Source organism: Gavia stellata, chromosome 3 (assembly GCF_030936135.1).
Source record: "Gavia stellata isolate bGavSte3 chromosome 3, bGavSte3.hap2, whole genome shotgun sequence".
NCBI lineage: Eukaryota > Metazoa > Chordata > Aves > Gaviiformes > Gaviidae > Gavia > Gavia stellata.
Window position 1 is genome coordinate 91,009,316 of NC_082596.1, and position 23,158 is coordinate 91,032,473.

At 38.0% G+C, this 23,158-nt stretch overlaps 1 protein-coding gene across 1 annotated transcript in view; it reads left to right on the forward strand.

Annotated features, from left to right (window-relative positions):
• The window catches only part of RELCH (RAB11 binding and LisH domain, coiled-coil and HEAT repeat containing), an 85,022-nt gene extending 69,162 nt beyond the window's left edge, over positions 1 to 15,860 (forward strand). Inside the window, exons 24-29 of the mRNA XM_059836046.1 lie at positions 127 to 190; positions 1,765 to 1,903; positions 2,858 to 2,974; positions 3,962 to 4,050; positions 8,878 to 8,948; positions 15,323 to 15,860. Coding sequence (XP_059692029.1) covers positions 127 to 190; positions 1,765 to 1,903; positions 2,858 to 2,974; positions 3,962 to 4,050; positions 8,878 to 8,948; positions 15,323 to 15,443 — 601 coding nt within the window. The 3' untranslated portion in view covers positions 15,444 to 15,860. The remainder of the gene's footprint in view (positions 1 to 126; positions 191 to 1,764; positions 1,904 to 2,857; positions 2,975 to 3,961; positions 4,051 to 8,877; positions 8,949 to 15,322) is intronic.
• Positions 15,861 to 23,158: the final 7,298 nt, after the last annotated feature.

Here is a 23,158-nt window from a genome sequence, read left to right on the forward strand (position 1 = left end):
TTTTTGTTTTGTCATTGCTAGAAACTAATGTAACTTAAAGTACTAATTTTTTAATTTTGCTTTATTTTTAATTAATTTTATTCTTAATGTTTAATACATCTTAAAGAGTCTGTTTTTCTGTTGTAGTTCAGTAAGGATTGCAACAATTCCTGCTTTTGGGACCATCATGGAAACTGTTACTCAGAGAGAGGTAAGACACCTGTTGTCAGGCTGTTGTTTTTGTAGCATAAGAAGTGGGTGATTTTTTTAATAAATCCAGACAGCCAATAATTTGTTAATGAATTTGGGGGGGGGGGGGCGGGAGCGGCTTATAAATTATTTCTTCCTTTGTTATATCCTCTTCCGAAATGCTTTCCAGCTTTGCAGTGGTCTTTTAACTAATAAAAACATTTCCTTCTAAATATCAAACCAAACATAAACAAAGAAAACCAGATATGTAGAGGGGGAGGCCAGTGCTAGAAGATGGGAAATCCCATGCTCAAAATGTTTTTTAAAACATTCTCCAATACAGTTGAGAAATCCAGGTCCATTATTTCCAAATAAAATAGCTTTACTTTAAAATGCTAACCAAAAAGTCATGGTGGGATTCAGTTACCTCCACATAAGTATACTGTACCATTGTAGATCCTTTAGGATATCCTGCTTGGCTTCCAACTACTTCAGAAGGGCACAAGTCTCTTGTAGTTCCTGTCATATCTGCTGGTTTAGCCCATGGTGTCCAAGATGGCATTAAAAGACATCATAGTGACATAACTGAAATAATCCCTGAGGATAATATATGTATGCAATTCCTCCTTTTTTTTTTTTTTTTTTAAATGAAAAAACTTTGGTAATAGATCAGAATTTTGAAAAAGACACCCAGGATTCTACTGTAAGCAGTAGAAATACTGTATTTTGTTTTACATAATAACTGTACAATCAAACTTCTTGAAGCCCTTGCAACTTTTTGCAGAGCTTGCATTCTTCCTGTAATTTCAACATAGTCTAAAAGAATGTGTTTGAGGAAATATGAGTAAGAAGTCAGTGATGACTCACAAGTACTTGGAAGATGGATAAGTTACAATTTTGTAGCTTGGAATGCATGCCTGTAATCAGTTTGGGAAGAATACTGTTTTGTTACCACACAAAAATTACTGTATCTGTTGCATGAATTATAATAAGCCTTAGAGTACAGACGTGGTATTGCCTTCCAAAATTTATCAGAAAATGTTATTTTTACAACTTTGAATGCAAATTAAATACTTATGTCATCTTAGATATATTTGTATTTTCAGTTTTTCTAGCCTTTAGTTGAAGAAGTCTTTTTAATTCCATGGATTTTATGATGCTTACTTCTGCATCTCTGTCCTCTGCAAAAAAATTTTCAGCATACTAATTGAGATATATTACAAAAAACAGTTTGAATTCAGTTCTAATTAAACAGGAAAACTCCAAAGATTTTAATAGTAAGAGGGAGATTTTAATAGCAGGTAAAAAATGTGAGTATGAAAACCAAGGAAACCTCAAGAGGGAAGACTGGTTTTATGGAAGCACCTGTATATAGTTAAATATAGATTAGATTAAAACACAGCTAACAGTCTTTAAAATGCAGAGCTGCATCGAAGAGTTTGGAACATCTTGTCAGAAAAAACTGTAAATGACCAGAAGGTCCAAGGTTTAATTATCTGAAATATGGAAGATTGTAGACATACTCTGAACTGACCATAACGGTTTCTAGCATCTTCATTCTTTTGTGTACTTCTTATTTCCCTGGGAATATTTAAGCTTCTGGAAAGAGTAAAAATGCAGCTGGCATCTTTCCTGGAGGACCCTCAATATCAAGACCAACATTCTCTACATACAGAAATCATAAAAACATTTGGAAGAGTTGGACCTAATGCTGAGCCCAGATTTAGAGATGAATGTAAGTTGCATCAGTGGGAAGATGCAGTCTTCCTCTTTCTGTCCCAAGGCTAATAGTATGCGGGTTATATTGATTTTTTTTTTTTTTTTGTCTTTACAAAAAGTTTTATGAAAACTCTTGTTTTCAGAGTTTGATATGTCCCAGTATTTAAGACTTTGCTAATATAATTTTCACTTTACCTAACATTGGTGTGTGTATGTAGAACACCACCACGTGGTGATGAATGATTTCAGAGCTGGAGGGGACTGGTCACTTTGCTGCAGAGCAAATTTGAAGTTGTCTTTTTTTAAATTACTTGACACGTGGAATGCCTTCCTCTCCCCCCTCCCCCATCGCTTCACCCCCTGCTGGCATATAAATTTCAAGTATTCCACACATCTTAAATGTAAGTGCATCCCAGATTAACAAAACAGCTTTTTTTCATGGCCCTGAAATGTAAAGCACATAGAAAAGCAGAGTCAATTGTTAGACTGTCTTAAAGATACTTGAAAACAAAACATGAGGAGCTATCATGCCTCCCAACTGCAGGTGTCTGGATTAGCAGGCTAAACTCATTAGATAGGCTTCCTCTATAGTCAGTGAAGATTTCTTATGACATGCATATCTCTGTCACTAGCTTATCAGCTGTATTTATAAAATAGAAGCATATTTTAGACAGTGTTATCAGCAGGAGAGTAATAACATTGCAAAATATTTTCTGTAAACTGTTACTATTTCAAAGGTACTCTGAGATACCTTTTTATTTTAGGTGGTGTTACCACGGTTTTATTTCAAGTTTGAGTTGATCAGTTAAATCCTCAAGGGCAGTCCCATCAAAAGCCAGTATTTGCAGTTCTTATTCCACACTGATGTGTAATGCTTCAGATGCCTGCAATTGCCACTTAGCAACTGTTTAATGCTAAGCAAGTCTATAGAAAGTGATTTCAAATGCTTATTCCAGTATTTATTTTACAGTTGTTATTCCACACTTGCACAAGTTGGCCTTGGTCAACAACCAGCAGTCTGTGGATTCGAAGAGGCTGGATATCGCTACCCACCTGTTTGAAGCCTACAGTGCTCTTTCCTGTTGTTGTATCCTTTTTTTAGGGGAAGTTTAGCTGTTAATTCTCTGGGAGGGTAGAAGATTAATACTTGAGAAATAAGTAAGTTTGTCTTTGAATGTGTGATGTAAAACATGCTCTGCTCAGTATAAAGAAGAGGTTTTCACAGAAGGTGGATGTGGTGGGTTGACCTCAGCTGGATGCCAGGTGCTCACCAAGCCCCTCTGTCACTGCCCTCCTCAGCAGGGAGCGGGGACGGTGCGGAAATAAGACAGAAAAAAATTTGTCGTTCAAGATAAAAGGCAGTTTAATAAAGCATGCGCAGAAGCAAAGGAAAACAAAAGATTTATCTCTACTTGCCATCAGCAAGTGATGTCCAGCCACTTCCCTGGAAGTAGGGCTTCAGTATGTGTAGCGGTTGATCCAGAAGACAAACGTCGTAATAACGAATGACCCTTCCTCCTCCTTTCTCTTAGCTTTTATTGCTAAGCAGGCATCATATGGTATGGAATATCCCTTTGGTCAGTTTGGTTCAGCTGTCCTGGCTATGTCCCCTCCCAAGATCTTGCCCACCCCCAGCCTACTGGTGAGGGGGGAATGTTGGAGAGATAGCCTTGATGCTGTGCGAGCACTGCTCAGCAGTAGCCAAAACGCTGGTGTGTTATCAACGCCTTTCTAGCTACCAATACAAAGCACAGCACCATGAGGGCTGCTATGGGGAAAATAAAGTCCATCTCAGCCAGACCCAATGCAGTGGAACGGATAGATGCTTTAAAAAAAAAAAAAAAAAAAAGGCGCTACAAAAATGAAGTCCTTGATCTTAACAAGTAAATTAAGAAAAAATATGAGAAGAATGGTATGGATGTATGAAATACATGATGCTGTTCTGTTTTCTTGGTTTTGCTGCTGTAGCTTGTCCCTGTGTTCAGTAGAATAACATTATCAGAAGACATGAAAAAAAAAAATTGTATCATTTCAGAAGACAATCCTTATAATACCTTAACAACCTGGTTTTTAGTTATTTCAGAGGATTTAATGGTCAATCACTTTTTACCAGGACTTAAGTGTTTACGAACTGACATGGAACATCTCTCGCCAGAGCATGAGGTGAGCAGCTATGTTTATTAACTGAATATGAAATACAGGTGGCAGCAGAAGTTGAATTGTAACGGTATTTAAAACCAAAAGTTAAGGAGAGCTACTTATAAGCGGTATCGAAAGATAGCATTGGGGGGGGGGGGGGGGTTATGAGGAATAGGTCACATGACTTAAAAACCAGTAAAATCTTTAAAAAATTTATTTCTAAGCTGAGGATCTCTGCAGAGGAATATTCAGCTGTCAGAAATGCATGTAGAAACATGATCTTTATAGACTGAAGAAAAAGGAAATGTTTTTACCATCTGTTTTTTCATCAAAACCAAGGATACACTAAAATCAGTGGCCACGATATATCCAAGAAAACGCGGGTGAAAATTGGTGGAGTGCAGGAGAGAAATGATAGGCAAGGATGAGGATAGTCCTGAAATACACGGGATGCGCTTTGTATCTGGAGTACTGTGTCCAATTCTGGGCTCCCCAGTGCAGAAGCATGGACCTACTGGAGAGAGTCCAGCAAAGGACCGTGAAGATGATGAAGGGACTGGAGCACCTCTCGTAGGAGGAGGGGCTGAGAGAGCTGGGGCTGTTCAGCCTGGAGAAGAGCAGGCTCAGGGGGGATCTTACCAGTGTATGTAAATACCTGAAGAGAGGGTGCAAAGAGGATGGAGCCAGGCTCTTCTCAGTGGCACCCAGTGACAGGACCAGAGGCAGTGGGCACAAACTAAAACACAGGAGGCTCCCTCTGAACATCTGGAAACACTTTTTCTACACTAAGGGTGACTGAGCACTGGCACAAATTGTCCACAGAGGTTGTGGACTCTCCATCCATGGAGATATTCAAAAGCCATCTGGACACAGTCCTGGGCAACTGGCTCCAGATGGCCCTGCTTGACTAGATGACCTCCAGAGGTCCCTGCCAACCTCAGCCATTCTGTGATTCTGTGAATTGTTAAAAGCAGATTATAATAAGTAGACAGGACAACATGGGAGCTAACAAGGTCTTCTCTGGTAGAAGGAGCTTACAGAAAGTAGCAAAAGAGAAGAGTTAGGAGGAGAAGCTGAATTGAGAAACTTGAAAAACTTGGACATATGTCTATGCACTTTTTTGTAAATATTTGAAGAGGATGAACACTAACAGAGATGGAGACACATAGGTATTAAGTCAGTAGCTGAAAACGAGAAACATAGTTTGGTTGCATGTTAGGAAAATCTTGACAGTATGAAAATTTCAAGTGATGGAGGAAAAGATCTAATCAAAATGTACAAAAGAACATCTTCCTGGTTTTTGAAAGTTAATACTACACTTTCATGGATTACTTTCTACTTGAGAAAAGTAATTCCTTATGTTTGCAAGAGTGACCTGAGACGATTATATTCTTCTAGGAGTTCTAAGTTCTTATACTTGGTAACAAAGTCCCTTCTTCCAGTTACATTTTCAGTCTCATAGCGTATAGTCTCATTCTTTTTTTTCTGTATATTATTACATTATTTTATATGATTTACAGTATGTGGAACTGGAGGTGAATTAATTTGAGGAAAGAATAATAAATAAAAATAAAAATTAATAAATAATAATAAAAGGAAAGAATCTGACTTCAGAGGGCTGAGTCAGAAGCGGCAGTAATGACCTGAGCATCAGTCAAAGGCAACAGAATTGCACTTCCTTACCATAGGCAGCACTGGAGGAGATCTGGCATTGATGATACTCTGTAGTGAGCTGGGAGATGTATTGTGTTTTGGGAAGTCTAAGAATATATCCGAAAGCTGCAGCAGGCAAAAGGTGGATTTAGTTTAATTTTCTTTGTTCTATCACATTCACTAATGGGATAACTGATACAAATAGTAATACTTCATTTTTGTGTAGTAGTTAGTGCAACTTCTAAGGTTTAAGGGCATAATCAGTTCAAAAGATGCCCTGAATTAGAACAAAAGAGCTTATTAAATTGAGTTTGAGTTTTTTAGCCAGAGAAGAAACTGAGGGCTTAAATAGGATTAAAAATAAATAAATAAAAACAGCTCTCAATCCTCCTTTACCGCATTCTGCATCACTGTGATTAATTGGCTTCAGGCATGATGCCAAATGCTTTATTTTTTTAGTCACAGAGAAACAGAAATTTAAAAAACTTACTCCTGCTCCAGTAGGTTAGGAAACTCACTGCAGCTTTTACTGTAGAAATGGAAATCTGGTGCTTAATCAGCTCCTTGCTACAACAGGATGTTCGTAGGCACCATGATAGAGACCTCTGAGGCCCAGTTAGTTCTAGTGTCTGTCTTTCAAGCCTTCTGTCTTAAAATTCTGAAGTAAACGTGATTTGCTGTTTCAAATAGTTAGACATTTCTATAAACAGAATTAACTCTTTTTCTTTTTATTTTGGTCACTGTGGTGTTATTCACAACTCAAATGGCAATTCACAATTCAGTTACAAAAACACATTTTCTCATTCACAGAACCTTAGCTTTTGTGGCTCTGTCAGTAGAGAGTTTATGCTCATCTTGGAAATGTGACATTTGTGGAATTGGCATGTGATCCTGTCAGGCAGTGTTTACCACTTGTCCCTCATATTTGCTTTCCTTTCATTCATATAAACAGAAGTGCAAGTTGGGCATGTAAGCCAGACCCTCTCATCTTTAAAATAAACTTTTCACCTTGTGCAGAAATTTCAGATACTTTGCCAGCATCTTTAATTCCACGTCAAGTCCCTTCTTCTGCCTTCTCCACTTGCCTTCTATTTCTTTTCAAAATAATAGGATTTTGAGTTGCATGATAGTGAGATATAATCAGTACTTGATAAAAATATTTAGTCCATCTGCAATATTGTTTATAGTACTTAAGCACATGTTATGCCTCTTAAGTGTCTCTAAATATAGAGCTACATCTCTTAAAATATCTCTCTTAAAAGAGGTCTAAATGATTTCATATCTAAATGATTTTCATACCATGATTCTATGACCAAAGAGAACCCAAGAGAATAGGTGTGAGCAGTATGTACAATACCATAATGTAAAATTGCCGTATGATACTATATTTATACCTTTCCTCTGTTTCACCCTGAACTTTAAGACAAATTAATTTGGGGAAGAGGGAAGAATTGCTCCACCTCCTCCAAGAATTATGCAGCCTTCCGGAAGGAGCTGTGCAATGGATGGGGGCTTCATCCTGGTGTTCAAATGATTCTGGGTTCTTGCTGAATTATTCTCCCTGTTGATCAAGACTTCATGTTGTTGATATTTCGAACATCTACACTCAGCTAGATGTACAAAATTGTAGAAGTGCTTCAATGCACAGGTAGAAATGCTGAGTAACAACAATTATGGCCACTGTGCTAAGAAATTACAATTTTCTTTCAGTACAGATAGAAAAGCTTGCTTTTTCGCTGGAATTCTGAATGCATTTCTCTTGTACCTCTGTATTCTTGAGTTTAAGTACTTGCATAATATTGTACGCAAATGAAGGACAGCAAATTCAGCAGTGAGAGTTGTAGTCTTGTTAGACTCAGACGCAGGTTTGAATGCTACTTCCTGAAACATTCAAGGGTATATAACACCTGCTACCTAAACTGTTTCAAATGTTGAAGGAATACTTCTGGAGAAATAAGAGTGAACAGTGGCACAGATCTGCAGACTGGGCCACATCTTTTCAGTCTAATAGATGGTTTCAGATGGTTTCAAAAGGATATTTTGTGCTGCAGCTGTTTAACAGGAATTTGACAGAAACCAGTTTTATGTATATAAATACATTTAAAAATAGTTATCACTCGGTAGTAACCGTTAGTGACTGATCTGTATTTTAGAGATTGAAATTAGGTTTTTTCCTTTATTGTATATATTCAGGTTTTGGTAAGACACTACTAATTTTAGTTGTTTGTAGCTTTGAGATTTGAAGTTTAGTGTCTCAAAGAAAGTGCTTAGCTTTCTCCTGAGCTGTGAGCAGAGGAAATTTCCATTTATGTAGTGGGTACGTGTGTGTGTGTGTGTATATATATATGTTTATAGTTTCACACTCTGTATTGCAACTGCTTTGCCTAAGCGCTTCAAATGCTTTTGTCGTAATGTGTTAAAACAGTGCTGTTGTGGGCAGGGCAGGGAGTTACATACCTGTCCAATGAATTGTATGATTTCTTTCAAAGCCTGCTATTGGGAAACATTCCTTTATTTTTGTTATGGAGAAATGTAAAATGTCCGTGTGGGGGTGTTTTTAGTCTTAAATATTCTGCAGAAGTCTGCAGAATGCTTAAGTAAATGCTGCAATTGCTTAAGTAAAGAAAAAAAGCCTTGATTCATAGAAACCCTGGAAGACACCAGTGAAATGATATCAAGTTTGCTTTAGCACTTCCTTTCCATTAAGATGTTGTCTCAGGATGCCATCACACTTTTTTCTTTCCTTTCCTTGCTTTTTCTTTCATGCATAATGTTGGTAAAGATAAAAATTTTAAAAGGTACTTGAAAACTCTCTAAAGGAAAACAGAGGGAAGGTGAATGCATGTCAAAGTTAATTGCTAATAAATAAAAGTATTGTTTGAAAAAAGGAAGATAAGGTGTGTCACAGAAGTGAGTTTGCTTTAGCTCTATTCTAAAAAGCTAGGGGAAACAGGAGGGAGTCTTGAACTCCTGTAACAATTTCAAAAACATTTTTTTCCTTAAAATATTTTCAATGGTTTTGTTGCTTATACCCACAAGGCGTTATCAGATAGCTGGAATTTAAATGCACTTGAAAAACAACAGAGAAACTTTTTAAACAGTTCTTCTAATGTCAGAATTAGTTGCAGAGTAGATTTCATACAAAGTGTTAATGCAAAAGAAAAAATGTCATGTATATCTCTTCCTTATGTGCCTTAGGTTATTTTAAGCTCCATGATAAAAGAGTGTGAACAGAAAGTGGAAAACAAGACTGTCCAAGAACCGCAAGGGTAAGACTTCCACTTCTCTTTTTTCTGTGCCTCTAGATTAATGTTCTGCAGAATCTCTTCCATAATGGTGTCCAAGGCTTGCGACCAGAAATCCCACGCTGACATATTCTGTATTTGAAAGCAGATTTCAGGAACTTTCTTTAATTCAGTTTGTGGTTGTTTCTGTCTCCAGTGTAAAACACAGGACAACACATTTTTATTTGTATCATAGGAATGACGTTCTTGTTTTCCCATGTTACTTTCTTCTTAATTTTTTATCCATTAAAAGCAGTAATTGAATTTCTGTCCTGAATCTGAGAAAGCAGGGAGTGCTTGGCCTAAGTGCTTAGAGCAATGCATGTGGCACGCACCTTGCAACCCTCTTTCATGGGGGTGGCCTGCAGGCTGAAGGAATTGTTCTGATTGTGGTAATGACCTACTCCAGGCTGCTGTCTTTGTTTGCATGCAACTAGTGCACACGAGAACAGTTTCTCCAGCGTATAAACTGACCTACCTGTGTGAATACTCTGTTTAGTAAGTATGTTGGCTTTGGGAAAATGCCACCTATGTTGCGCTTCAGTAAAACATCCATTCTAGAAATGCACAGTAAACCCAGCTGTCCAGTGAGGCATCAGACACATGGTGTATCTGCATCAGTTCACCTCAGGCGGTAGACATGTTATCATACATCTGTGTGTTTTCTCCCCTGATAACAAAAGAAGCTAACAGACCCGCAAATTTGGAAAGCTAAGCGTCATTATGATGAGGTGTATGTGTTCTTTTGCCTGCTTGTTGCCTGGAATGGCGTACCAGCGGTAACTGGTATGAGGTAACTTCTCATGGATTATTATATAACTTCAGAAATCCTTAAGAGTGTTGTCACGAAGAGTCTGAGAAGAAACAGTTGGTATCTGAAAAAGAGAATTGGTCCTCAGTCCTGATACCTTGCCATAGGAATCAAGACAATTACTGAAACTTGTTCATGTCATGCCTCTGTATTTGTAACAAATTGGTAGAATTTACTTCTTGAAAGAGCTCAGGCAAAATCCTGGATGCAACTGGTAGTTTGAGAATGACTGAAATAAGAAGGGTGTACAAGAATTGAACAGAGGAGACGTGGTGTGGAAGAAGAGTCAGTCTTTTATGCACCAAATAAAATATCTCAGGCTTTACTAGTGGTAATTAGCCTGTTTACTGGTGTAGCTAATAATGAATGGCGTGTAGGAAGAACTGAATCCATTTGAGACATGAGCATCAGGTCAACTCTTAAAGGTGTACTGGAAATTAACTTTAGACTTTGGAAGTGAAGTAATTTTAAGCCTAAAAACGTCCAGGTTCTACAACAAATCGCAGTCCGTAGTGTATCTGTTCTAATAAGGTAGTTGTTTCTGTCTAGTCATATATAAGTCCTGTCTAAGGGAGAAGAAATACAAAACCTTTAAGATCAGAAGAATGCACTGTTGGTCACCTTCTTTCCTCTTTCCTGTTCGTGTAGCAATATTATGAAGTAGGGACTGTACTGACTACGTGTATTCCAGTTGAGTGGCTATTTTCATGATGAAATAGGTATTTCTTTGACACATTAGTTATTCACAGAATAAAAACAGGTTTATTTGACTTAACCACGCTGCAGGCATATTCCTTGCTTGCAGCGTAAATGGCCAGTCAGTGAAGAACCAAAAAATGCATTCATTCATGCTGTTGTTTTTTCCCAAGGGCTTCACTATGTTACTTCCTCAAGCTTTGTACTTTTTCCCTTATCCTTTCTGCCTTCTCTTAAATGGAGCTTTCTGACATGTGTACCTGTGTGTCCCCCCAGTAACCATACTCTGAATGCCCATCGCCTTCCTGTATCCTTCACATTCTTCAGCAGCTGTGTATTTGCTTTTTATTTTTAAAGAATGGTGAATGCTTAGCTTGCCCTCAGCTATATTAGAGGTTGGCACTTAAGCCAGCGATTTCCTCAGAAAACAACCTACCAATAATGATTCTTGGCAAGATAGAAGCTTGCTAGCTGCCCCATTAGACCCATCCTGCTTTTTGCAAGTAAGCATTAGTTTTATCAAGGTCTTCGCTGTACTATATACCTTACGTAGTAGATACCTAATAGGTAATTGTGATAAGGCAGAATTAACATCCAGACTCTTTGCAGAGCTGCTGCTAAGGAATTGCTGTAGACTCTCACCAACCAACCTGTGCAAGGATATCCCTCCACATAAGCAATGACTTAATATTTTAACTAACAAGTTGATTCATTAGAATCAGTTGCATACATGGTTGTCTATTACTTTGCAAATACTTCCCCTGCCTGGGTTTTATGGACTTTTTTTTTTTTTAATCTACAGACTAACTGATATTCTTTTTTCATTTTCATTTTAATTCTTTGTGCAGTAAAAAAGCCACCAGCTCAGACTTTGACTATGTAAAGAAAAAAATAAAAGCAGTGTATGTATCTAAATATAGAAGATAAGACTTTTATGTCTGATAAATGTTTTTTTGAAGTAAATTAATTTAACACTTCTTGAGCAACTTCTTGACAACCTTTTAGGAGAGATCATTAGAAAATACGAAATTGATTCCTTCTCAGGCAAATGTATTCTGAAAGAAGGTTTTTTTCTCTCCCAGAATGCAGCAAATGTACGTGATATCAAACAGGTCTCTTTAAAGAATACCATTAATCTTAACCTGAAGGTTTTTTATTATCTTACCTGCATTAACTGAACTGTGAAACCTAAGGTTAGGAAACAAAATTCCTTGGCTGAGCTCTTCCTAACTCTCAAGTGGTGCTCTTCAGTTGGATAGGATTTTTAATTTTGTTTTTAAATGTGTGCTTTTGCCTCTCTCAAATGTTTTAACCTATTTAGTTCATCAAAGCTGTTCTCTGCATGGCTAGAGTTTGAGTGATCAACTTTTATTTTTTGTAGGGTTTAGACTTACCGTGCTTTAGCTTATATCAGTGCAGACATGTTAACCTAAATGTATAAGGTCTGTATTACTTCAAATCCCTCTTACAAAAATATTTTGAAATCACAGTTAGTCCTATTAACACATTGCAGAAACAGATAAATGCAAATATGATACAACACTTAGTGTGTTTTCTTTTAGAATGTAACTACTGAAAACTGTAAGATTTGAAAAGGATGAGTCTTCCCAATGTGTTGCTTCATTCTCTAATTAGCCTGGCCCTTTCTTATTCAAAATCAGGCTATGGTTGCAATCTTTACTGTACAAAATTAACACAAAATATTTTGCCACTGAAGAAATGACCTTTTCATATACATGAATATCTCCTTTTTTCTCATTAAGCCCTTGCCAATTTCAGTTCCTAGTTTTAGCATTAAATTTGACAAAGGATTTAAATGCAACTAGCAGATAAATTACTGCGTTTTTTTATTTTAACAACATGAGAATGAATGCGCAAAAATAAAACTGGATGCAAAAGCAATCATAAGACACTGCTGGTTATCTTGTCTTTGCCCCTTACTGTTAGAAAAAGATGGTCAAATAATATGGGGTCACAGAAATAGTTTTTAAAAAAAAAGAAGATTAAACTTTGTCTTTTTGAATATTGGATAGCCACTTTTGTTAAACATTTTCTTTAGCAATTAACAAGGTATTTCAATCTTGAGTAACAACTTATGTTACAAACTGATTTTTAAAAAATGTCCAGTATGAATGTTTGTTGTGGCCTTAAGCTTCCCCGTAAAACAGGCAGAACTCCGTGTAGCATGTCATTCATCTAGACATTGGTCAAAAATTTGATGTTTACACATTATTTTTGTTTGTGGGTTGGTTTGTTGGCATTTTTTTTTTAAAATAATGAGTAAATGCAAGGACTTTTCTATAGGACTACTTGTTTCAAACAAGATAGGTTATTGCCTTGTTGGTTTCTCTGATTATTTTTTTAAAGACACAAGACTCAAATTATTCGGTTTCATATTGCTTTTATTATTATGTTTAAATATTCAATTTGTATACTAATAGAAGTACTTTTGGGGCATATTTAACTTACAAGTATGTCAAGTGTGGTGGATTATCTTTCTATTTACAGTAACATAATATTAGAAAACATGAACTTCTAGACACTCCAGTTCTCCATTTTTAACATCAGATGGTTGATATCCCCCAAAACTGTTTGAAAGTCAAGTGAACATTTCCTGGTTTTCCTCAAACTTATTCAGGATCATTAAAATAATGACAGCACCGTTTGCTTAAAACTACAGGTTTGTCACCAGTTGCTAGGCTTTCTTTTCTGGAGTGAGCAATTTTATTTGCTTAATGTTGCTAGTGCTTGGAATGTACTATATTTTCCAAATAGTTTTCCCTAGTTACACACAACTCTAGGATACATCATAGGCTGAAATAGCTTCTTGTTGTTAGCCAGCTGATCATGAGTATAAACTGTTATTTACATAATTCATATGCCCTTGCTTTATCATGAAATCAAGGGAAATTACACAAGAAATCCATCTTACAGTAGTAGTAACTTACCTGCTACGTTTTATCAATTGGAAATATGTGATTCCCAGTTGACTGTAGATGTTTAATCAAGCCACAGATATCTGGCTATGTGATTGTGCCTGAAAGAAATATTTCACTTATAAAGTTTATAAATAATTTGGAAAAAAGCTATATATCTTCACCACTGGCTGCTAAATAGAATAAAAATATTATTATTTTTAAAATGCCAAGAGAAATAACTTGAGAACAATTTTCAAAATCTTAAACTTTATTAAAGATTCAGACACCATACTTTCAATAAAATGATGCTTAAACACTAAATATTAGATAATGATGAACTTGACAGAGCTTTGCGAAAATACCAACTAATAATAAGATTTAAAATGAGATGGTTGATTTGAGTAACCTGTTCCATTAATAGGAGCTGTATTGAAAAAAAAAACCTTCGAGTATGTTTTGTGATACTCTTAGCTATGCTATGTGAGGCACACCTAAGGCCCCTTCGAGGATCTAGGTCCATTAGGCACAGTGGAAACGCAGAAGACAAGGAGTCACTTCAGCTGAAGAAGTAGAAGGGGTGGGGGTGCATTTGAGGGGATGTAGTTACGGTCCAATTAAGCTGTCTGTCAGTGCACAGTACAGCTGTATGAGGAGGCCCTGTGGCGCGGGAGGCCCTGTGCAGGCCTTGCGGACTGAGGTCAGCTCCTGGAAGCTGGCCTGTGCCAGCTGAGACACATCCTGTGGTCTTAGTTACCGTCGTGAAACGCTGAGCTCACAGGGGAGAATTTCACTGGTAATGTTTTGTAAAATTGGCCCTGTCCAATGTTGAAAAATGTTTGCCATTTGAACTATTGATATAGGAAATACGGAATATTTAATAATATTCCTGCTATCATACATTCGCCTTGTTGCACTCTGTCTTGAGACAGAGACTATGCTAAACAGTTACATATATCTGAAGTTGAGCTCACTAATACGTTGTAAATTAAAAAAAATTTACGACGGGTATGTCGTAAATTAAAAAAAAAAAATCAGTTAATTTTGCAGCATTGGGATAATTTCTTACACGTTGCTCTAAGTTGTAGCATCTTGTAGGTTCAGCATTGATTGGGTTGCTCCTTCTAGTCCAGTTTGTCGGAAAATTGTGGACTTTCCACTGTCTTCTCTAGTACATGTGAAGTAGGCACACTCAAGCAAAGGTAGCAGCAGTCGCATTCACAACAAGCAGAAGGAGAAAGCTCTTTACCCAGCGAGGGGCAGACTTAGCAGGCCTCAGTGCCCCAGGGTGGGATTGGCAAGAAATTTATAAGGGCATCGAGGGAAAGCTGAACAAGTAACATAAAATAAAGATTCATTAGGAGTTACTAGATCGAGAGTCCACACCGATTTTAAACTCTGCTCAGATGGAAATATTTGGAAAATAAGAAAGTTGGAAATTAAGGAGAGAGGTCATTGTTTCATACTTACCTTGCTTTTACTCTTCCCTACGTGTCTGCTAATGGTCACTGTTGGAGGCAGGATACTTGGGCTAGATAGTTCCTTGGTCTGAACCAGTACTGTTGTTCTTATATTAAATAAACAAGGATTGACATTTCCAGTGAGAAGGTAAAGTCGATCTTTCACAGAGGAATTTGTCACTAGAGCAATTGCCAAATAGCTAACAAATGCTAATGTGGTGACTTCTAAAGGTAGTAAAAACTACTGTGCACAAAAATAGTTTACAACTTCACACTAGGACTGCAAGGGCATGATAATTCAATTAACAGTGTGTATTTGGGCTTGGTGGGGATGGTTTTTCAGTTCTTCTTGATGGACTGGTCTTTTGTGATCTTGAAACCTCTCAAATGCAAAGACAATTCGGTTGCTTATTAAATAACAGCACAGTGTTCTATTTTCTTTGTAGTCATATGTCACTAAATTTTTTACTTTCCTAGCTCAATGTCAATTGCAGCGAGCCTTGTGAGTGAAGATACAAAGACCAAGTTTTTGAACAAAATGGGCCAGCTGACTACATCAGGTGCAATGTTGGCTAATGTGTTTCAGAGGAAGAAGTAAGATGGGAAAAGTAACTCCCAGCTAACACTAACATGGACCTCACAGAGACTGGTTCCTGTACTTGAAGTACTTGCCTTTTAATTTCTTCTGTCTTACGTTCTTGTAGTATAATTTTATTCTAACTTCCAAAGATATTTGCACTGCTTTTGAATATCGCTGTGTATCTGTTAATTTTTGGGTTAACTGTGGTTGATATAAAACTGAAATCATAGTCTGTACCAAGTCCCTGTTCTGTGTTCTTGTCTTTCCAGCATAATTTTTTTTTATATAGTGGAAGGGTTTGTTTTTTTTTTATTTTCTGACAGGATATCAGCAAATATCTGTATTATACATGGAGCTATTATGACGGTACTTAAAATAATGTAAATTTGAAGTCATTGTCATGAAGTAATAAAAGTGGAGATTACTTATGTATTTAAATTATGAAAGAGTAATGCAGATTTTTTTATTATGTTTCTAAAAAGAAAAGGAAGAGCCACCAGCATTTGTCTGTGCTTCTAGGGTTGTTTTTGTAAGTATTGTGCATCTTGAATCCAGAGGAATTGCAGTATCTAATGTATGAGACTGCTTGCGCTGCATCAGTCTGCAGGGAATGCTCATGTTTCAGATGCTTTATGCTGACAGTGTAAATGCTGTACAAAGTCCTTCAGATAAAATTCTCACACCTCTTGTGATTTTTTGAGGGATGTTTTCTTTTGTTGGGGTTTTTGTTTTATTTTAAAGCACTTTAACAACCAGTCTACACATCCAGAGGCACATCCACTAAGTAAAGGAAAAACATGATAAATTAATAAATGTATGAAAATTAATAAATATATAAGCTACTACACAGGGGTCCCAGTACAGTTCTGCAGGCGGAAGGAAACTTATGCAGAAGAAAGAGTGCTTTCATCTTGCACTCAGTGTGCAATTTTGTGTACTGTGAAAGCTAAAATTAAGATATTTTGTTGTTTAGATTGAATCTCAGTTCATATTTAATTTCAGAGTATTTGAAATTATGTTGAGAGTTTGACATGCAGTTTCTTTAAAATATTACGTAGACTGCATACATACTTGGTAAAAATTACATTACAAGGAGTATCTTCAACAACTACCAAATATTTTTGTTAGCAAGGAAGCATTAACAACTAAATCCTTTTATTCTTATGCAGCACCTTTTTTTTTTTTTTTCCTTCTTTATGTCAATGTAAGCCTCTGAAAGTAAACTCAAGTGCATGCATGAACTGGTATGAGGTAGCAAAATATAAAAGCTCAGGCATTGTCTGACACAGTACCAGACAGTTGGAAGTATTAACATCTTTGAGGACAGGGGAAGCAAAAGGAGTGAGGGAAGAAAGTATTCACTTCTGAAACAGAACATGGATGGAGTAGCACTTCAGTTATTGCCCTTAGATGGAAATAATGGAGATAATTTGAGCCTTCTAACTGCTTCGTGTCTGCTGGCTCTGCATATACAGTTGGCCTGCCATGTTTGTGTTATGACAGGGCCTGCTGCACACTTGCACACTGTCAGTCCCTTTACATGGCACTGATGAAACTTTTTTTTTTTTGAGATTACAGACAGCTCCATGCCTTCGTTGTTGCTTGTTACCATGAAAATATACTTTTAGCAGACTGACTGTGAAATGGAGACATTCCTGAGGAATGGGAAGTGGTGACGTTCCTCTCTATTGTTCTGTTGTCAATAAAAAGTTTTGTATACCTGCCTTGTCTTGTTACTTCTGGTCTTCTCCAAAAAATATTATCCCATCAAAACAGCTGTTGCAGGAGAGAGGTCTAAGGCACAGAAATTCTTTAGCCTTAACTTTTTTTACATAGCAGATGGTAGACTGAACTTGCTAAATTTCCTATCCCTATGTGCCTGTTTCACTCTGGCTGCTAGTCATGTGTTTACTGCTATTTTCATGCAGGGTCTCCTCCTCTCCTGTGCCACACTTTTTTTTGCTTTTTTTTTTCCCCTCCCCTCTTCTATGTCTGTTCCAGTAGTTGCAGTGCCAGAGGTAGCTTTATAGTCATGAGACCAAAATGATTTCTTCATGGTTAAACTCCTACTTTCCAAAGCAGGGCAGCTGCCTGTGAGAGTGGCTCCTAGCCCACACTGAACTTCAACCTGTGTTTGGAAACCTGCTGATTGGCACAAGCCAAAAAACTGTGACAGCATTTTATGGATGATTGTGGGATGACACTCTTTAGTTAGTATAAAAGTAGCATCTTTGCCCAGCTAGGTCCAGTCTGTTCAGCTCCTTGCAAAGTTTAGCTTTTGCTAGTCAGCATTTTAGTTCATACCAGTTGATCCAAGGAAGAATTCCAGGAAGACCAGCACAGTAACTACTGAGATGAAAAAGGCAACAAACCTTATGCAGGTTGTCTTCAGGAGTTTTGCCTCCTAAATTTCAGGTCTCTGTTAGTATATGTTGGTTGCAGGAGGTTGTTTAAATGCTTATTTGTTTACCAGATATTGACAGATTTTCAAGATTGCAAGAAGTTGTTCTGTGTGAGTTTTGGGGATGTTTGGATTGTTTTCTTCTTTTTCCTCCTAGGTATGGCACTGTAGTATTCAGGATTGGAAAAGAAAAGAGAACTCTTCAAAGAAAAGAATTACCAGAATATTTTAAATTAAGTTTTTTTGTTGTTGTTATACAAAACAAGTTAAGTGAACCTTTTGGGAGGAAATGCTTCATTAAAAGAAGGCAGTTGGATATCTGGCATGAAAAAACAATTAATTCCCAAAAGGTTATCTTCAATTGCTTATGACTTTGCCTAAATAAGGATTCTGTAAAAATTCTGTAAAAGCCCACAATGTTGGCTTTGTTAGCTCTGCTTGAACTTCTCTAACTTGTTGGCTTTAAGTAGGGGATACATTGAAGGTCTCATGCTGCCCCTAGTGAAACTTCAGACTCTTAGGATCTTTATTTAAAGGATTGACTCTTGTGCTCTTAAGCAAAGGTGATCAGTGGCTGAATGTACATGGCTACCTGAATGAGTGTTCATGATCTAAGTATGTTTTCTGTAGATTAAACATAAGGCTGACTGATATTATGCATACATTTTCTTCTGAAAGAGATTGTTTTGTAAAACTATGAATAAGGCAAATTACTCTTTTCGTGTCTTCTAAAAAGGTGAATAAAGGGAGCTCCTTAAGCAAAGCTGCACGTTCTTCTGTCAGTCTCTTCCCACTCCCTTTTCGCACCAAGAAAAGGAAAATATGCTGCTATTGCTGTAGTTAAAAGTATATTCTGGTTAGGAGAACTAAAAGCAGTATTTGAATAGATTCAGGGCTAGAGAAACTGAAGAAGCTGATGTTTGCAAATTAAAATGTTAAGACTGAAAGATAAAAGTTATCCATGAAAAAAATCTGCTGTGAAGAACAAGGAGGAGTTCTTGTAACATGTGGGAATTCATTGCTACATATGGATGATAAGATGATTCAAAATGGTGCAGAAAAAGCAGAAGTGTGGAATATTTCTGTTCTCTCTATTGTGACAGTGTTAATGGCATTTTTCTATTCCAGGAGTAAGTGGCTTTACATTTTAATGCAGTTTCTAAAGGTGGGTATCATGCATTCAAAATGTTTTAAGTAATTTCCCATGTGAAATTTACTGATCTTGGTATTTAAGTAAACCACAAAGTACCAGCAAAGCTTCGTGGAACAGAAAATCATTAATATGCTGATATAGCAAGCTGATTGGCATGTCATTGATCCTACACAGAATCACAGAATTTCCTGCATCAGATGTAAAGGCTGATGAATTACAGGACTGCAGTATGGTGCCAGGTAACAAGGCTTCAAGGAAACTTGTTTGGTGGTTTATTGAGTGCATTTGGCTAACATTTCTAGCAAACGCATTCGGATATGTAGCTAATTTGTTTTAGACTATAAAATTGGCCAACAAAGGCATGGAGGAGTGCTGCTGTTGAATAAATAGGCTAATCAGGTCCTGGATGTTAGTATGCTAATATATCATGTGTTAACTAATCTCAATGAGTAACCATGAGTAATCATTTTCCAGAGAAGCTGTTTCTGAAGAGTTCTGCCTTTAGGTTTAATGCTGGTCAGGTTTCATGCTTACAGGTAAGCTGTGAGAAAAGATGATTCTGCTTGTAGAGTTTGTAACAGGCAAGTCAGTGGTAAACAGCCTGTATCTTTGAAGGCATCTGCACTATATGCTGAGCTTGAACTTCCATCATACCTCTGATGTAGTGAAAGACTTTCTTAGACTGAAGATTTCTAGTTCCTAGAAACTTGGAGCATGGGCAGTTCTATTGTAGAAGTTGGTGACTTGAAAAGGTGACTCGTTGAGTTGGCATAAAGGGCCAACACCATGACAGTGGCCCGTCCGGTTCCTTTCCCAGCACAGGTATTGCATGTGTTCCTCACTGCATCCCTCATTCACTGGATTTCAGGCTGGTCTGTACCCTAACCTCCAACTTCTCTATCCTACAGAGGCAGATACCATTTTATTCTGCCATTTAAATACTGTGTGCATACAAATAGGGCTGTTTGCAGTGAATTTGAATATTGCCATTCCCCAAATTATTGTGATTGTGGTCTTGTGCTGCTGCTCTTTGCTGCACTTTAATGGAGATTTTTCCCATTCCCCAAAACCTGGGAAACCTCTTCAGCTTCAGTTACAGCTGATGTGGAGATAGTATGATGGAGTCCTCATGAAGTTACAGCAGCTGTAGCGAAGCATGCGCTTTGTAGGATCCTGTGTGTCATTCTGCCGGGCGTGTTACACCTTCCCTTTAAATATGCTGCAAGGGGATCGGGAAGTGGGGACGGGGAAGAACCAGCTGTAGTGTTTAATAGGCAATAAGGTTTCATTTAGATTTGATCCTTTGTTGAAGGATGAATGCATTCTATTGATCTAAGTATGAGTCATCTCAATATTCTGGTGAGTTTTCAAAGAAGTTCAAGATTAAGTGTGCTGTTAGATAAAATGACAGGGTGGCTCTGTGGTACAGGTTATGGGGTGTTGCATGGTGTTTCAAAGGAGTTATGGTCTCAGTCCTCCTGCTGAGGGGTTGGTGGGTGTTTGCCAGCCTTAAAGACTGATCTCCAGGCAGGACGGAGCGTGAGGTGTGTCCTGGGCAGTGCAAGCTCCTCAGTTCATGCTAGTATTCCTCTTGTCCAAAGGATGAATATATGACTTGGAGGTCATCAGGTTGGTATCTCTTATAAGCATGAAAAATTTTCAAAGTTAAAAATTCACCACGACTTTCTATTTCCTTCCAGAAGTACATAGGCATTGTTAACTGCCACAGCGGTTGGTGATAACCTATCAGTTCAGTGTGTGCTTGCACGTACTTCAAATATTTGACATGTTAGCAGTGGCTTGTTGTGAGCTTTTTTTCTTTTGAATGCTGCAAACTTCAGGTTTTTGACAGGCATTCAGCATTGGTACATTTTTGTGGGATCATAAGAGGTGTGTTGTGTAAACCACACCAGTGTGACTAAGGAGCTTCATTATAATTGTTCTGTCATGAAAAATATTTGTGTGTTTGAAAATCTCAAGGAGATTGGGCAATAGTCTGCTATGGAAACTTGCATTTCACAGGAAGAAAACAGTTTCACTTTGACAGCATGGTTTTGTGTATGAATTTTTTTTTTTTAAATAATAAGATTTTTTTTTTCCTAAATTGATTTATTTTAATAGCTAGAGACCTCAAATGAAATTAGAGCCCCCTGTGCTAAAAGTGTGCAGATAGGTTTGGGGTTTTTTTTTCCTGACCTTTTTTCTCTTTAGACCAATGTAGAAAGCTCCACATATTGGATCATATAGTGGGGCCCTTTCCCTGTGGTGGGTGAGGAGGCAGCTGGAGGCAGCCTTCCTCCCTGGCCCCAGGACAGACTCTGTGCATTGGTTGTTGGTACTCCAGAAGCTGCTCTGCCACCCACCTGCCCCCCAAGGCATCCCCCTGATTTAGGGGACTCTTTCCTGGAGCTCTAACTTTGCACATGTGCTGGGTTTCTCGCTCACCTGCTGAGAGGCAGGTGCTCATATTTACAAAACCTGTATTTAGTTCAGAGTCCGAAACCCCAACCAACATTTACGACATCTAGGGGAAGAAAAACATTAATTTAGAGCCAACAAACCCCTTCATCTCATCCCCCATCTCTCCACATGATGTGAGAGGCAGGAGAAGGGAAGCACTTTCACAGCCTTCCTGCGCGGTGTGAAAAGGCATCCTGGGGTACGACCATGTGCCTTTCACTTTTGCTTCTCTGCCCAGGTTTCTTTCATGTTGTTTCAAAGACCCAGGTTTTAACACGCAGCCTCCTGGTTCTCCCTCCCAGGGAAATGGGGCATCACGAGGAGCTGGGGCCCTTGTGCAGGTAAGGGGCAGGGGAGTTCAGCGATATGGATAAAGTGAAGGAATAGCTGGGAACATGAACATGAGCCTACAGGTGCTGTTCAGATGCCCAGCCGACGGGTGTATCCACCAAACCATTCCTTATGTTTGCTTTTTGGGTTGAAAGTTTCGGAGAGACCGGAGTCAAATTCAGGGGTTGCCTGGGAGTTAGTTGCTGTTTATCCAAGCTCCTGGAAAAGAGGCATTTTTACACTGGTGCTGAAGTGGCTTCATTTTCAGACAGATACAAGTTATTTTAAAATATTATTTAGTATGTAATTTCCACTTTTCTCTCTCTAGGAAGGAGGTAAGAAGAGATCTGTACTGACTGCAGACCTGCTAAGCGGTCAGCTGTGCTCATGGTTTGTTTTCCATGGCAGGCTTCACCAGGGAAGGGATCCTGATGTTATCCACGGGACTGTTTTTGTTCTGTCGCACCTCAAAGGCAGCACGTGGTTTTCCATCTCTCTTCTTTAGAAAGAGCATCCCAAAGGCCAGTCCAGTTTAGGCTCACATGCCACAGTGGTGAACAAGAACAGGAGGCACCTGAATGCCACTGTAAGTTTGAAACTTTCAGATTTCAAGTATTTTGGATTTATTCAAAATAGGTGCTTTGCAAAGGTAGCTGAAAAACTAGTGTTCTATAATAGAAAAAAAAAATATTTTCTATAAAAGAAAAGGCTGACAAACCAGTTTTGGTGTAAATTTTTAGTTTTTACTTCTGCTACATAGAACAATATATGTGATAAACGTGAGAGTGTTGACAGCACTTTCTCTCATACATTCCTAGTTCATATTTTCAAGCATTCATATTTCAGTTTCTAACGATCTACTGCAATACATAATTAAGACTATAAAGCACCCAGTAGTGGCTTCTGCGGGTTTTGGCTCAGAAACATAAAATTTAACTCAGAGGAAAATGTCTGAGCTTTCAAAAAGAGGCTGTTTTCACATAGTGGAAGAAAACGAGAGAAATTTCAGCCCGAACAACAAATAACTTCAGGCGGCATCAGGAGTGGGAATACAAAAGTAATTGAGCTAACACGCAATACTGAACTGTCCGGAGCTACTCTGAGCTGAACAGGGCTTGGCTTTATTCAGTGCCTTCAAGGCTTTACTCAACACCTTTGGAGCAAGCCAATAACATGTCTAACTGCTCATGACAGTGCGAGTTTGCTCCTGTAAATCTGTGGTTAGAATGAGCAGCTGGTAAATAAACACAGCCTATAGCCTTGGTATTGTGCTAAATGTGAAAAGGGGAAGAGACTTAACAGACTGTTCTGTTTTAAAAGAAACATTTCCTTGTACCTTAAATACGAACATTTTAAAACACCCTGGCCAGCACAGGGCTGCAAGTTTTC